This window comes from Balaenoptera acutorostrata, chromosome 3 (assembly GCF_949987535.1).
Source record: "Balaenoptera acutorostrata chromosome 3, mBalAcu1.1, whole genome shotgun sequence".
Taxonomy (NCBI): Eukaryota; Metazoa; Chordata; class Mammalia; order Artiodactyla; family Balaenopteridae; genus Balaenoptera; species Balaenoptera acutorostrata.
Genome location: NC_080066.1, coordinates 151,506,978 through 151,524,222, shown reverse-complemented (window position 1 = coordinate 151,524,222; position 17,245 = coordinate 151,506,978). Strand labels below are relative to the sequence as shown.

The 17,245-nt window shown below is 44.8% G+C and overlaps 1 protein-coding gene across 1 annotated transcript in view; it reads left to right on the top strand.

Moving 5' to 3' along the window:
• DPF3 (double PHD fingers 3) overlaps positions 1–17,245 on the top strand; it is a 244,019-nt gene that overhangs the window by 111,512 nt on the left and 115,262 nt on the right. The window contains exon 3 of the mRNA XM_057542703.1: positions 13,622–13,729. Coding sequence (XP_057398686.1) covers positions 13,622–13,729 — 108 coding nt within the window. The remainder of the gene's footprint in view (positions 1–13,621; positions 13,730–17,245) is intronic.

Sequence of the window (17,245 nt, the reverse complement as noted above, 5' to 3'; positions counted from 1 at the left end):
TATTTTGAAATAATTATAGATCCACAGGAAGTTGTAAATATAGTACAGAGAGATCGCCTGTACCCTTCACCCAATTTCCCCCAATGGATATATCTTGTGTAACTATAGTATAATATCAAAACCAGAAAATTGACATGGGTGAAACGTGTGTGCGTAGCTCTATGCCATTTTATCACACGTATAGATTTGTGGAACCACCACCACAATCAAGATACAAAACTATTCCATCACCACAAAGATCTCCCTCATCCTACCCCTTTATAGTCACACCCACCCCTTCCTCTCTTCATTTAAATCCTTTATCCTCTCGCATTTATAACAACTGTATGTTAAATATTTCCTCTACGTACATTGGAAACCACATCAGACAGACGTCTAATTCTTGCTTCAATTGTCAAACGTAATTTAGAAAACTTAAGTGTCTGTTGTATTTACTCATATTTTTACTCTTTTGCTGTTGTTTCTTCCTTTCTGATGTTCCAAGATGCCTGCTTTTATAATTCCTTTCTGATTAAGTACTTTCTTTAGCCATTCTTTTTAAGTAGGTCTGATAGTAACAATTCTTAGTTTTCCTTCTTCTGAGAATGTCTTGATTTTTCCTCTCATTCCTTTTTTTTTTTGGCCACACTGCACAGTATGCAGGATCTTATTTCCCTGACCAGGAATTGAACCTGTGCCCCCTGCAGTGGAAGCGCAGAGTCCTAACCTGGGCCTAACCTGGACTGCCAGGGAATTCCACCCCTCATTCCTGAAAGATATTTCTATTTTATTTTATTTTATTTATTTATTTTTTTATTGCGGTATAGTTGTTTTACAATGTTGTGTTAGTTTCTACTGTACAGCGAAGTGAAGCAGGGTTCCCTGTGCTATACAGCAGGTTCTCATTTCAAGTGTTGATCTATTTTATGCATATTAGTGTATATATGTTAATTCCAATCTCCCAATTCATCCCACCCCACCTTTCCCCCCTTGGTGTCCATACGTTTGTTCTCTACATCTATGTCTGTATTTCTGCCTTGCAAACTGGTTCAGCTGTACCATTTTTCTAGATTCCACAAATATGCGTTAATATACGATATTTGTTTTTCTCTTTCTGACTGACTTCACTCTATATGACAGTCTCTAGGTCCATCCACGTCTCTACAAATGACCCAATTTAGCTCCTTTTTATGGCTGAGTAATATTCCATTGTATATATGTGCCACATCTGAAGGATATTTTTTTGTTGGATATAAAATTCTAGGATGACAGTCCTTTTATCTTAGCACTTGAAAAATGTCTTGCCACTGCCTTTTGGCCTCAGTAGTTTGTGATGAGAAATCTGCTGTCATTCAAATTGTTTTCTCTTATAAGTGAGGTGTCATTTTTCTGTCACTGCTTTTGAGATTTTTTGTTATTAGTTTTCAGAAATTTGATTTTGATATGTCTTGGTGTAGATTTCTTTGAGTTTATCCTTGTCAGAATTCACTCAGCTTCTTGAATCTTATGTTTTTTTGCCAAACTTGGAAATTTTTCAGCCGTTATTTCTTTGAATATATTTTCAGCCTCACTCTCTTTCCCTTCTCCTTCTGGGACTCCACTGGGAAAGAAAATTCTGGAACTCCAAAATGTTAGATCTTTTGTTATAGTCCCATAAGTCCCCCAGGCTCCCTTCTTTTCTCCTCCTCCTCCTCCTCCTTCTTCTTTTTTCCAATCTATTTTTCTCTCAGTTGCTCAGATTGGAGGATTTCTATTATACACTCTTCAGATTCATTACTTCTTTCATCTATCTTCTACATTCTGCTGTTGAGCCCATTCATTGAGGGTTTGTTTTGTTTTTGTTATTAGTTCTTCTTTATATCTTCTATTTCTTTGTGGGACTTTATATTTTTTCATTTGTTTCAGGTGTTGATGATTGTTTGTTTGAAACATTTTTATGACGGCTACTTTAAAATCCTTGTCAGATAATTCTAACATTTGTGTCATTTCAGTGTTGGCACCTGTTGTATTTTCTCATTCAAGTTGAGATTTTCCTGGTTCTTCATATGAGTGATTTTGATTGAATCCTGGACATTTTGGCTATAATGTTATGAGACTCTAGATGTTATCTAAATCTTCTATTTTCACAGACCTCCTCTGACACTGTGCTGACAGGGGAAGAGAGGTGCCCCTTGTTACTGTCGGATGGATGTGGAAGTCCATGTTCCCCACTCGGTCTCTGTTGACACCCTGGTGGGGGAGGAGTACCTCATTATTGCTGGGTGGGGGTGGGAGTTCAGATTCCCCACTAAGCCTTCACCAATACCACCCTAGTTGGGAGGAGGAAGAGTGCCTCATTACTCTTCCCTGTGCGGGCTCCACTGACACAATGGGGGGTCAGTTTGTCACTTGACCTTCTCTGACACTAACCCAGCAAGGATATTGGGATGCCCTGCTAGGCTGCCCCTTTCCTGGTCCTTTAGCTAGAGAGAGCAGGATTTCCTTTCTTTTTTTAAAATATTTATTTATTTATTTTTGGCTGCATTGGGTCTTTGTTGCTGCACACGGGCTTTCTCTAGTTGCAGGGGCTACTCTTCGTTGTGGTGTGCAGGCTTCTCATTGCAGTGGCTTCTCTTGTTGCAGAGCATGGGCTCTAGGGCTCTTGGGCTTCAGTAGTTGTGGTGCACAGGTTTAGTTGCTCCATGGCATGTGGGATCTTCCTGGACTAGGGCTCAAACCCATGTCTCCTGCATTGGCAGGTGGATTCTTAACCACTGCACCACCAGGGAAGCCCTGAGAGCAGAATTTTCTTGGGGCTTTTTTTGGTCTACATTTGTAGGTGTTTCTGGATTATCAGCTTTTCCAGAACTCAGTCTGGGATATATAAAGCAAAAAGAATGCCCAGGGAACTCACCACCCTGTTGTTTCTTGGGTCTGAAAGTCCCTAGCTGGTCAGCCTCTTTACCTTTCAGTATCTTATTTTTGTTGTGTAAACAAAGTCTAAGAGTTTTAGTTGTACTTAGTGGGAGGAATATGGAAGAGTATATCTACTCTATCTTTCCAGAAGCAGAAGTCCCTGGGTTGCTTTTTCATTAAAAAAATTTAACAGCTTTATTGAAGTATAACTGACATACAGTACTCCGCACATATTTAACATGTACAATTTGATAAGTTTTGACATCTGTATACCTGTGAAACTATCATCACAATCAATATAATGAATATATCCATGACTCCCAAAAGTTTCCTTGTGTCCCTTGTAATTCCTCCTTCCTGTTCTTCCTCCTACCTCTACCTTATATGTCTCCCAACCCCCAGGCATGCTTTCTATACTGGAATCATATAATATGTACTTCTTTTTTTGGTGGCTGGTGGATGGGGTCTTGCCTTCTTTCACTCAGAGTAATTATTTTGAGGTCATCCATGTTCTAGCATGTATCAATGATTCATTTTTTTTTAATGCTGAGTAGTATTCCATTGTATGGCTATATCACAGTTTATTCATTCATCTGTTGATGGACATTTGGATTTGTTTCCAGTTTTTGGCTATTTTAAATAAAGCTGCTATGAACATTTGTGTATAAGTCTTCATATGGACTTATAATTTCATTTCTCCTTGGTAAAGTACCTAGGAGTGTAACGGCTATATCATAAGGAAGGTATATATTTAACATTTTAAGAAACTGTCAGGCTGTTTTTCAAAGTGGTTGTACCATTTTATATCCATTCCAGCAATGTACGAGAGTTCCAGTTCCTCTATATTCTTACTAACATTTGGTATGGTCAACTTTTTAAAGTTTTAGCCATTCCTATTTTTATATAGTGGTATCTCATTGTGGTTTTACTTTGCATTTCCCTAATTAATGATGTTGGGCATCTTTACATGTGCTTCTTTACTATCCATGTATATCCTTTGGTAAAATATTCAAATCTTTGGACCATTTTAAAATTGGGTTGTTTGCTGGTTTTCTTATTAATGAAAATAGATACAAGACCTCTCCAAATTTGTCCTTCTTTTTTGAAGTTATTTCAGCTATTCTAGGTTCTTCGTACTTCCATAAGAATTTTATAATCAATTTGTCAATCTCTACAAAAAGTCTGCTGGGATTTTGATTGACATTGTGTGGAGTTTTTTTTTTTTGTTTTGTTTTTTTAAAAAAAATATTTATTTATTTATTTTTGGCTGCACTGGGTCTTTGTTGCTGCGCACAGGCTTTCTCTAGTTGTGGGAATAGGGGGCTACTCTTCACTGTGGTGCGCGGGCCTCCCATCGCGGTGGCTTCTCTTGTTGCGGAGCACAGGCTCTAGGCATGCGGGCTTGAATAGCTGTGGCACTCAGGCTCGGTATTTGTGGCTCACAGGCTCTAGAGCACAGGCTCAGCAGCTCTGGCGCACGGGCCCAGCTGCTCCGCGGCATGTGGGATCCTCCCGGACCAGGGCTCAAAACCGTGTCCCCTGCATTGGCAGGTGGACTCCCAACCACTGCACCATCAGGGAAGCCCTTGTGTGGAGTTTATAGATCAACTTGGGGAAAACTGACAGTTCTCAATATTGAGTCATCCAACCCATGGATATAATATATCTCCCCATTTATTATTATCCCTTTTAATTTTTCTCATCAATAAGTTTTAGTTTTCAATGTACAGTTCTTTCATATTTTTGTCAGATTTATCTCTAAGTACTTAATATTTTTGATAATATTGTAAATGGATTTTAAAAAATTTAAATTTCTGATTTTTCTTTGCTAGTATACAGAAATACAATTATTTTTTGTGTATTCACTTGAGTCCTACAATCTTGCTGTACTCATTTATTAATTCTAGAAGCTTTCTATAGATTCCACAGCATTTTCTACATAGTTGATTATCTTAGTGAATAAAGAAAACTTCTCAATATCTATGCGTTTTATTTATTTTACTTCTCTATTGAACTGGCTGGAATGTCCAGTACAATATTAAGTAAACATGTAAAGAGTGGACATCCTTATGTTGTTCCTGATCTTAAGGTGAAAGCATTCATTCTTTCATTATTAAGTATGATGTTAGGTGTAGGTTTTTTTTTTTTTTATTGCCACACTGCGTGGCATGCAGGATCTTAGTTCCCCAACCAGGGATCAAACCCCTGCCCCCTGCAGTGGAAGTGTGGAGTCTTAACCAGTGGACTGCCAGGGAAGTCCCAGCTGTAGGTTTTTTGTAGTTGCTCTTTATCAGATTGAGGATGCTCTTATTTCTAGTTTGACAGTTTTAAATCAGGATTGGTTGTTGGTTTTTGTCAACTGATTTTGCTGAGTCTATTGAGATGATCATGTGATTTTGCTTTTGTAGTTTGTTAATATGATGAGTTACATTGATTGTGTTTTTTAAAAATTTATTTTATTTATTTTTATTTTTGGCTGTGTTGGGTCTTCATTGCTGCATGCGGGCTTTCTCTAGTTGCGGCAAGTGGGGGCTACTCTTTGTTGTGGTGTGCAGGCTTCTCATTGAGGTGGCTTCTCTTGTTGCAGAGCATGGGCTCTAGGTGCGCGGGCTTCAGTAGTTGGCGGCATGCAGGCTCAGTAGTTGTGGCTCATGGGCTCTAGAGTGCAGGCTCAGTAGTTGTTGCGCATGGGCTTAGTTGCTCCGTAGCATGTGGGATCTTCCTGGACCAGGGCTCAAACCCATGTCTCCTGCATTGGCAGGTGGATTCTTAACCACTGCACCACCAGGGAAGCCCATATTGCTATGTTTTTAAGTGTTTTAATATTTTCTTCTCCAGTGTCTAATCTGACATTAATTCCATCCAGTATGTTTTTAATCTCACACATTGTAGTTTTCATTTTTAGAAGTCAAATTGGAGTCTTTTAAAACAAACTGTTTTTAACTTTTAAACATATGGAATACAAATAATAACTGTTTTAGTGTTCTTGCTGCTAATTCTAACATCAGTGTCAATTCTGGGTTGGTTTCAATTGATTTTTTCCCCCTCTCATTGTAGGTCATATTTTCTAGCTTCTTTACATGCCTTGTAATTTTTGATTGGATGTCCAACTTTGTGAATTTTACCTTGCTGGGTACGGTATATATTTTTTATTCCTGTAAATATTCTGGAACTTTGTTTTGGTTCACTGTCAAGTTACTTGGAAACAATTTTTTTTTTTTTTTAAATTTTATTTATTTATTTATGTATCCATTTATGGCTGTGTTGGGTCTTCGTTTCTGTGCGAGGGCTTTCTCTAGTTGTGGCAAGTGGGGGCCACTCTTCATCGCGGTGCGCGGGCCTCTCACTGTCACGGCCTCTCTTGTGGCGGAGCACAGGCTCCAGACGCGCAGGCTCAGTAATTGTGGCTCATGGACCTAGTTGCTCCGCGGCATGTGGGATCTTCCCAGACCAGGGCTCGAACCCGTGTCCCCTGCATTGGCAGGCAGATTCTCAACCACTGCGCCACCAGGGAAGCCCAACTTGGAAACAATTTGATCTTTTCTTATCTTGCTTTTAAGATTTGTTAGGTGGAACTGGAGCAGTGCTTAGCCTAGGGCTAATTATTCCTCATTAGTGAGGCAAGACCATTCTGTGTACCCTACCCAGTACTCCATGAGTCATGAGACTTTCCCAGCATGCTTGTGGGAACAGACTATTCTCAGCCCCTTGTGCACACCAGGCACACCTCTGTTCTTACAGGTGGTTCTTTCCTCAGCATTGAGTAGATTCCTTACAAGTATGCGCTCATCAGTACTGAGCTGAATACTTGAAGGGGACCCTTTGTGTATCTCCACAGTTCTTTCTCTGTGCCACTTTCTTCTGTTTACTATTCTTTTCCTTGAATTCTAGTCACCTTGGTCTTCCCAGACTCTCAGCTCTTTCTCTTCAATTCAGACTCAGGAAATTGGCTGGGTTCTACCCATGTTCCTCCTCCCTGTGCTGCACTCTGGAAAGTCTCTCAAGGAAGTAAGCCGGGGCAGTCATAGGACTCATCGTGTTCATTTCCAGTATCTCAGGGATCATGGTCCTTCATTGCCCAATGGCCAGTGTCTTGAAAACTCTTTTTTCATTTTTTTCTCTGTCTTGGCTTCAGGTGGGAAGGTAAATCTGGTCCTTGGTAAGCCATTTTAGCTAGAAGCAGATGTTTACTTTTATATTTTAATTTAATTTAATAATATAAAATACTTACATGGTTCTAAAGTCAAATCTACAAAGCATGGTATATTCAGAGAGAGAGTCTAGCTCTATTCTATCTCTGTTCTTTTACCCTTTTCCTTTCCTCTTTCTAAAGGCAACTTTCTCTTCTTCTTGTAACTATTATTTTGTTTTTATTTTCCCTGTAACTTTTTTAAAAAATTAGTTTTTGGTTTATCTTTCCATTAAAAAACTCTATACAAGCACACAACATATATGCATGTATATGTATATATATATGTGTATATCCCCATTTGTTAAAGAAATGATAGTATACTACGCATACTGTTCTCCACCTTGCTTTTTTCACTTAACAATATATCCCATTGCAGTGTATACTTCTCTTTCTCTCTCTCTCTCAATGGCTTCATTATAGTCAATTGTGTGGATATACTATTGTTTATTCAACTAGGACCTTATAGATGGACATTGGATTGTTTCCAGTCTTTTTCTAGTATTGAAAATACTACAATGAATGCATATTTGTATTTTTTTTATGTGAATCTGTGATACAGATTCCTAGAAGTGGAATTGCTGGATCAAAGGGCAAATATGTATGGTTTTGCTAGATATGCCAAATTCTCTTTCATAGGGTTGTGCCATTTTGCATTCTCACCGATGAGATGAGATTGGTAAGCATATCTCTAACAACAAAATATTTCAACAGCATAGCAGACTGCTTCATGGAAGGGTAAGGACTGGAATTCTTGAAACAGAGGCCAGGGTGGAGACTCTAGTCAGGGATATTGGAGAGGCAATTCTTGTATCAGGTAAGAGTCAGATCCAATAACATCTCAGCTCCCCCCCCTCACATTATAATGTTATTACTGAAAAAAATTCTTCTGATAAATTTAGAAAGCATGTCCTGGTAAGTATCTGATTCTCCACACATTTTACATGCCTTACCAGGATGCATTTCTCCATGAGCAATTTTAGTTGGTGATGTGGTAGGAAAGGAAAAATGAATTCCACAAGAAGTGGCTGGATGGGGGCAGGTGGGTGGGCCAGGGGTTCTTTTTCTGTGAGCTTTGGTTTGGGGAGCTGCTTTCTCAAGGGCAGGGCTCTGCGTTTCAAGCCTCTTGCATGTGTACCAGCAACTCAGTAGGGAGTTAGATAGGATAGTGGAGAGATTCTGAGTGTGGGCTGGGGACTAGGCTATGCTTATGAGCTGTATGACTCTGCACCAGTTACTTAATCACTGCCCTCATCCTTTAAATGTCTCGTAGGCTTTTTGTCACAATGAGATAGCATTGAGTATAAGGTGCTAGCCTAGAGCAGAGTAAGAGCTCAGTAAATGTTAGCTACTGTTACTCCGTCAGCTTTTGAGTGTGATGGGACCAGTGAGGGGCTTGGGAACCTCTGGGCCAGAAGAAGCAGGCAGCATTATGGATTTGAGGTCTACCTTGCCAGGGCGGTCCTGGCACATGGGACACTGAAATTGAATCTTAGAGAGAAGCTCACAGAGAAGAATGGGAGGGGAGGCAGGAAGGGGATGGTCGGGGAACCAGACAGAGAGCCACGCTGAGTGCTGTCACGTGGTGCCAAGTGCCCAGGACTCCAGACTTTCAGGGAAGAGAAGAGGCACTGTGGCCCGGGGTGGTTCAGGAATGCTTCACTGAAGAGGTGGTCCATGAGATCAGGGCAGCTCTTATATAAGCCAGGAGAAGAGAGGAGGACAGAGCACTAGGAAATGACATGGCTATAAGTGCTTGGGAAATACATCTTCCCCACTCCTCAAGCCCTACCCAGGGCTTATCACTCATCCCTCCAACTCTGCAGTTGGTCCAAATTGGCATCCTCAGCCACAAACATTAATGGAGCACCTATTATGTGCTGGGCCCTGGGGAAATAAATATGAGTAAGATTTGATCTTGTTCGAAGTTCCTTATGTGGGAGTTTTTCAAACTACAGTTGTCTTGGTGAATCTCTGTTATTCTGGTTCGGTAGGATTGGACTGGAACCAAGCCATTTGCCCTTTTCAATAACTACTTCTGCAATTCTGATGCCCAGTGTTGGTGAAGAATCCCAGGCTCACGAGCAGGTGTAGTCACTGCCTCTTTCCTCCAACTCCCATTGCCCTCCAGTTCTTCGTCCTCTCCATAGGCTCTCCTTCAAACCCAAGCAGGTGGATGGGGTGGGTGGTTGGGATGCAGATGACACCTGTTCTCTCTTGGGACCGAGGGTGGACAAATTGGCATAAGTATATAACAGGAAGGTAGACTTTGATTCAAAATAAGGGCAAGGTGAAACTCTTTATCACAGTAAGAGTTGGCCAACAGTGGGACAGTCTGTCCTGTGAAGTAATGAGCTTTCTGTTGTGGGGAGCCTCGGGCCACCTCCCTGAGCTGCTGTAGGCAAAGCCCTTCTCTGGGTGGGCTTGAATGCCACCGCTCAGCTCTGGTCCGGGGAAGAGGAAGCCATTCTGTTTCTCCTTTTCACATCTGTTCCCATCCCACTTCATCTTCTGAATTCTTAATGGCTCATGCTGTGTCTGTCAGAGATGCTCATAACACTCACGATCCACCTGCCGAACGTAGGCCACGCTTATAACAAGTGATTTGCCTGGAGTCTGCTGACTGCACAGGCACTGAGCTCGTCCTGCTGATTTTTCCTATGAAGCCAGTTCTCCCACCAACCAGTGTGTGAGTTCCCATGTGGATGTGCGTGTGTGCATGTGCATCCGTCATGCTTGTGCTTGCAACTAAGTGTACCTGGAGTTGCAGATCAAAGTAATAGCAAAGCAGTTTGCTCAGTGGGGTGTGTGAATGGAGGAGCTGCTGTGGCCCTGGTTACTGGGAGGATTGGTCCCCCCTCTTGTCTTCCGCCTCCCCCTTCCCCTCTTCCATATCCCCCCTAGCCCCAGGCTCCCTCCTTCAGGTTAATTTCCCTGGCCGCAGCTGTGCCTCTATCCTCCTCCTCCCCCCTCCTCTTCCTCCCTCCTCTGTCTACCACACACATGGGCTTGAGTTATGTGCCTCCTGTTCTAATGAGATAAACAACATAACTCTCACGGGGCTCTGCTCTTCCCTCTATAAGTGGAACTCCAGGGCTGAACGTGTTGGCCCTGTAAAGGCACCCTGGTGCCTGTCAGCCCAGGGAGGAGGGCAAGGAAGGGGGCGAGAGCCCTGAGAGAGTTCTTGGGGCCATTTGCTTGTTGATACGAGTTGAAGCAGACATCAAAGGGAGGCCTTTTTCCACCCTTGTGGCTAAAGGAGCAAAGAGCAGCCTTGTCACGTCACGTGGGCAGAGAGTCCAGGCTCGTCTAAATCAGCTAATTCATGATAATTAATAACTGACATTTGTACAATGCTTCATGGTTATAAAGAGCTTCTTCTCGAATATAAGCTAATCCCCAAGACAGTCCTTGTAAGGTAGGTATTATTACCGCCCTTATCTTACAGGCAAAGAGACAGGCTCAGATAGGCGTGGTGAGATTTCCAAGGTAACAGGGAAGGGGGGTATGAGGACTCGTGCTTGTCCTCCGCACTGTGGAGCTTCTCCAATCTACCAGAGAAGGTTAAAGAATGAAATAAAGACAATCCCTTCTTCTGGACATTCAAACTACTTACTAAAATGGACTCTCCTGGGAGAGTGGACCTGCAGCCACAAGCTGAGTGGCCCCAGGCAGCTGATCAACAAGTGTGGTGACCGCAGTCTCAGGGAGGGTGGAGGACTTGGACAAGTGCTGACAGTTTTGACCTCTTGTCACTTCGACCTTTTGCGTATGCTGGTCTGGACCAGTTCCTTCTCACTAACCTGCTTTTGGTCAGGTTGGAAATACCATGAAGCAGCGCGTGGGGCAAGAAAGAGCCTAAGGCACAGAGACTCCCATCTTGGCATGGGTGGGGTGGGTTCTGTGCTCCGTTCTAGGCGTCCTTCCTGGATGGTTTGGATGCCGATGGAGGAGTCTTCTGGAGCCAGGAACAGCAGGGGCTAAGGGTCATTCACTTCCCACGTTTCTGAGGCTGGTTCAGTTCTGGTTGAATTTATTTGATAAGTATTTCTTGATATGCCTGCCAGGCACTGTGCTAAGCATTGGGGATACTTGAGGTGGACATGGTTCCTGCCACCCTGGATCTTATAAAACCAGTGGAGATGACAGTCTAGTAAGCAGGCAGGTAATGGCAGTGGCTTGGGAAAAATACAGGGAACCTTGGGAATCTACTGGAAAAACCATTAGACTAGGCTTGGTACATCAGAGAGAACATCCAGCCAGTAACTAGATGATGCTTAGACATCCAGAGGTTCTTTGCCAGCTACGGTAACAATCTATAGAGTTCTTAAAAAGAAAAGAGTTGCTCAATTCCCCCACCCACCTACATTTGGATTGGGTAGCTCTGGCATGGATTTGGGGCATTGGTGTTAATAAGAAGTCCTCCAGGTGATTTTGGCTTCAGCCTGGATTAAGAATTGCTAATCCAAGATAAGTGGGATTATGGGACCAGTTCTGGGATATAGAGCAGCAGGCCAGCCCTTGTACTTGGCTTCTCTGGGATCCTGGGGAACACCAGCCCCAGAAGTGGCCAAAACATCTGGAAGGGGCTCTGACTCAATGTCCCCATTCAGGAATTACGGGGTGAGATGTGACACGGCCCTGGAGTGAACCACACCAGAAACATCAAACTATTCCCAGTGATGCCTTCCCTCAAACAGAGGTCAAAACTGGACCTTATGTGGGAGCGAGACCAAGCTTATTTTCTGGATTCATTGTGTCTTCTATAAATCAGTCACAAGTCTGGTGCTCAGGGCTCAAGGCGCTCAGAGCTTCAGGATCCTGCTACTGTGCAGAAGACCTTACAGCTATCAACAAAGTCAAGTATTAGAATGACTCTAGGACATGATGAGCCCTTAGCTTATAACATCAGAGATAATTCTGGAGCCTGTAGGCTCTATCACCCTTGATGGTTTCTAAGAATCAAAGGGGGAAGGGTCAGAACCTCCAGCTTGTTCACAGCCTAGCAACCTGTGGGAGCAGCTGTGTGATTAAAAACGAAACTTAGCACATAAAAAGAATTGGAAAATTTTGTTTCCTTTAATGCTGGAATAGTTGCCTCTGCTTTGGACCCAAATCTATACATGGGTAGAGATGACAAGTACAAATGAAAAATGAATGAATGGATGTGTAGCAATGAAACTTTTGTAGGTTTTTCTCTGAAAAATATAAAAATGAAGCCGGTTTTTCTCTTAACTTTTAAAACCCCCCAAATGGAAGACAGCAGATGGGAATAGGGTCCTGATGGTTTCTACTCATGGTCCTAGGTCTAGGAAGTGCCCCTCTCATGGGAGGCTGCCTGTCTCTAACAGCTGTCACATGCCATGTTTACTACAGAAGACCGAGTTGTGACTTCCATGAAAGTGAACTGGAACATATTCTTCCCTTCATTCACTCACTCACTCACTCATTCTGCAAATGTTTAGTTTGATTCTTCTCTGTGTCAGCCACAGTTCTGGTTCTGGGGATTCTGACGTGAACAAGACAAAGTCCCTGTCCTCACCAGGCTTTCACTCTAGCGGGGGTGGGTCAGTGGGCTTGCTGGTTTATTTTGGGGGTGCATTGAGCAGTCTTTTTAATCTGCAAACCGCCTAACCAGTCTTCAGCCCTCTTCCTCTCCCCTCAGCCTCCACCCCCTGCCCTTTTCTCTGGGAACCAACCAGGGTCTCATGCAGGGAGCCCACATTCCTCCAAGGCCTCTGGCTGCCCAGCATATGCCCCGGGAGCCACGAGAGTGTTGTCTGTTGAGCAGGAAGGCTCCTCATGGGGTGCTCGGCATGACAGATGATGCTGGTGTAGAGCTTTCGTGTCAAAAGTCAAATCTAAATGGTGACTCTTGTTGGGAGACTGTGTGACACATAAGGCCAGCCACTGAACTCCTGCCCATTTTTTTTTTTGTAATGCCCAGGCAGGTGGGCAGGGCTGTACAGGTATGCTGGCTATGCAGGCTTATATTCTGATAGAGGTTGCACAGGGCTCCCTTTGGCTTCAGCGAGCTGCCAGCAGCTATCAGTGGGTGGAAGAAGCCAGTGGGTAGGAGATCTAGTGCCTTGATCCTGTTTCCTTGAAATGTTTCCCAGCCAGGCTGTCCGTAGGTAGACAGAATCACTTCTGCTGCTCCACCGTGAAGGGAACCTACTTGACCTGGACAGAGGGGCAGTTGATGGGCAGTAGCTGGATATGCACTGCCTTGGAAACACTGTGATGAGGGTAAATCTGGAAAAGTCCTTCTTGTGGTTTGGCGGTCCCTCTGATCTTCTCCCTAAGCCAAGAGAGCAGAACTGATTTTGGTCACAGTGATGGCTCATTTTGGCATGTGTCTACTGAGGCAGCATGGTAGAGCAGACAGAGCAAGGGTCCTGGGGTCAGATGACCTAGATTCTGCCCGGGCTCTACCATCTACCAGCTGTGTGAGCTTGACAAGTCACTTCACGTCTCTGGGCTTCACTTTCCTCACTGTGAATGAGAAGGTGAGATCCAGCCTGGAGCTTTTAATCTTTACACTGTCTCTGTCCACAGGCCTCGCCCCGGGCCAGCTGTACACGTACCCTGCCCGCTGCTGGCGTAAGAAGAGACGATTGCACCCACCTGAGGATCCGAAGCTGCGGCTGCTGGAAATAAAACCTGGTCAGTGCCCTGTGGAGCTTGGCTGGGCCAGCGATGGGAGAGGTCGGGGGTGCTGGGCTGGCTGAGGACAAGGTTGTCTGCCGCTTTGTCCGTAGAGCTGAGTTTTCCAGGAGAGTGAGCGTGCCTACATGGCACCCTCAGGAATAAACACATCCACGTGCCCCCAGCCTCACCGAGCTTCTCTCCCTCTAGGTGTTTCGGGCCTTCCCCTTCCTCTTGTCTCTCTCTTGCCACCCCAGGAGAGGAGAGCAAGGAGGCACAGTGTGGGAACAGGCCCAGGATGAATGACTTTCCCAACAGAGCCGAAGGAGCTGCAGCTCTTTTGGGCCAGGTGATACCTTCCCATGGCTTCAAGTCAGGAAAACTCGTCCCAGACTGTCTCAAAGGAGGACAGTGCACCATGTACCCTCTCCCACCCTTACTGGAAATGAGCTAATGGAGCATCTTACACCAGCGGGGCCAGTCACTAAAAATAGAACCCATGTTGGACATGGAAATGAAAGAGTTTGAGTTCAGAATTTGCCTCTAGGTGATGTTGATTGCTTTGTGGCCGTGCAGAAGGAATTGGTTAGTCTTCTTGACTACTGATCTGTTATTACACTTCTGAGCGGGTGGCAGTGTTCAGACCTTGTTGCAGCGAGGCCAAGTGATTGCCCTGGGTCCTTAGCTTTAAGGGAATGTCTGGTTTGGGGGATGCCAGAGCTGCGACATGACTCAGGGTGGTGGCAACAGTGCTGTTAAGTGGGGCAAAGGCAGAGCTGACATGCCCCCTCCCACTGTCACCAAACAACACAGGCCTGTCAAGGCCGGCTGCCTGGCAATGTTACCTCACTCCTGCCTTTGCACACTGGCTCCTTAGGCTGTGTTTTTTCTGCAAAATCTCTACTTAACAGTTCTTCGGGATGCTCTCTCACCGTTCCATTGTTAAGCATGCTTCACATTTTCACCCTAACTCACATTTCACTTGTGCAAAAGTTTTATTTGTTAGGGGTGGGTGCTCCACCCAAGTTCTCAAATGGCCTTGCACAACTTACAGACCCTTGCAGACACTCCAGGGTGATGACTGGGGTTGTCCCAAACTCCCTGAGATGCAGGTTGTAGGAGAGCCAAGTCTCCTGGATCACGATTGTGAGCCACACGTGTCATTTTACATTTTCTAGTAGCCACATTTAAAAAAGGAAAAAGAAACAGGTGAAATTAATCTTAACAATAGATTCTATTTAACTTAACATATGAATAATATCATTTCAGCATGTAATCAGTGTAAAAATTATGAACGAGGTATTTTACTTTTTTTGGTATTGTTTTTTAATTCCAGTGTGTATCTTTTAACACATTTCATTGCAAACTAGCCACATTTCAAGTGCTTGATTGCCACACGTGGCTAGTGGTGCCCATATTAGCCAGAGTGGTTCTAGAATTACACTCAAAGTGTAATCCAGTTAAGGATTACCTCATCACTCATCCATGCCACTTCCAAGAGACCAGGACTCAGACCACTTTCAGATCTGGGACAACAAAGGAGGAAGCCCATACCTCCAAAATAAATTGTTCTTATTGACAATCATTTATGTTTAATAAAGAAACCGTAGATGGTGTGGAGTCATGCCATACTGACTTGTGGTCCGGCCACCTGTAAGTCTGCAAAACCAGTGTTTCTCAAACTTCAGTGTGCGTTCTGGGGATGCAGTCCTTGGGATCTGATAAAATGCAGATTCTAAGTCAGCAGGTCCGGGGTGAGGACCAAGATTCTGCATCTCCACCAAGCTCCTAGGTGATGCCTGTGCTGCTGAACTCCCCTTGACAGGCTCTAGGAATGCAGTTATGTCTATGATTCTTGGAGCCTCCCTTGGGCTCTACCATCAGTAGAGTTCTCAGGGGAGAGAGAGAGAGGAGTTCCCCTGACTTGTGAGAGACTGGCCACCGGCCTGGAGAGGAATTGTCTCAAGGCATGAGTTTCCTTCCATGTCAGACCTTTCTATGCATAATAAGGAGATGCCACAAGCAATTTGTCATGCCAACACCCGGTTTGTCCCTCCTGTCTTCCTTTGTGTCCCTGCCTGAGTCCAGCCAGTGGCGGGCAGCTTTCAGCAACAAAGGCCAGGGTTAAACGTGGCTTAGACTTGTCCTTGACCCCAGGTCTTCAGAGCTGAGAGCTTTGTCAGGAAACCAGGTCAGGGCAAGGGGAGGGGGTGTCCACTCAGGAATCTGAGGGACCTTGGAGCAGGTCTGAGGGCAGGGCTGCAGAACCGTCCCCTTCTTGTTCAGCCCCCGCCCAGCACAGAGCTCATCTATGACGTCACGGGGTGGGGAGTGGGGAGCCCATCGTGGCTGCTGTGAAGTCGTTTGTTCCTGGGCTGAACTATACACTGATGGAGTCCTCCCTAGGCCTGCAGTCCTCATCCCATCGCCCTCACTGTGAATATGCCATCCTGCCTATGTTTCTTAACTACTTGCTGAAAATAAAAATGTGTCTGTGTGTGGGTGGGATGAGGATGAGAGCTGGGGCGAGCTCTTTGGAATTTGAAAGCATTCTCAACGTCCCTGGACCTATGTGTTTCTCACGCCTGACATCACCCCTCCGATCAGTCCTGAATAAACATCTTGCAAACCTCCCACTTGCCTGGGCGTCTGAAGGACGACACACGCAACATTATTTCTCTCCGCTGACTGACAGCGGAGTTCAGCGTTCTCTGCAGCTTGCACCTGGTTGCAGAGGCGCATGCAAGGTGTTTCAGGGCACAGCCATCACCGTTCAGGCAACGTGAAGAGGGGCAGGAGCCTGGTGCCAGAGAGGGGCCCCCCCTGGACCGTTCCCCCAAGAATGGAGCTCTGTCCTTGCAAAGGGGAAGCTGAGCTGGCAGGAGGGATAGTAAATATCCACCAGAAGGCCCTGAAGCCGGGCAGCTGTCGGGCAAAAGCCAGCTGATTAAAAAAGAGCCTTTAACTTCACTTTTTTTTTTTTTTGAATGAGGAAAAAGGGCTGGGAACAAACTTTTACTTGTGTCCTTCTGGGTTAAATTCTCAGATAGTCTGCTTCGGTCAGTTTAGCATCTTCTGACCCCAGACCTTTTGGTCCCTGTGGTCTGGAGCAGACTTTATCTTTGTTTTAGAGGTTGGGAAACTGTGGCACTGAATTAGGAAGTTAATGTCCCAAGGGGATATCAGCGGTGAAGCCAAGGAAAAGAACCCTGTGGGGGAACCTGTTGGAACTGACGCCACGTTGGCCCAGGACTCAACACGCACATTCATCCTGGTGTCTCAGGCCTGTAGGGCTTCCGGAATGTACCTGAGGCCTTGTAATGCCCTTCCGCTCCGGGACACTTGGGGAGCAGCCTGGCTCTATGCCACCCTTGCCAAATTCCAAGGGTGATGGGAAGGAAGGCAGCCAGGAGTAGGGTTCTGGTTCTTTCTCCTGGTTTTTTTTTGGCAGCCACTCAGTGACTGGGCATGAATGACCAGGATAATCACCGCCCTACCGCATGTTGGGGGAACATGAACAGTCAGGCGGGGACC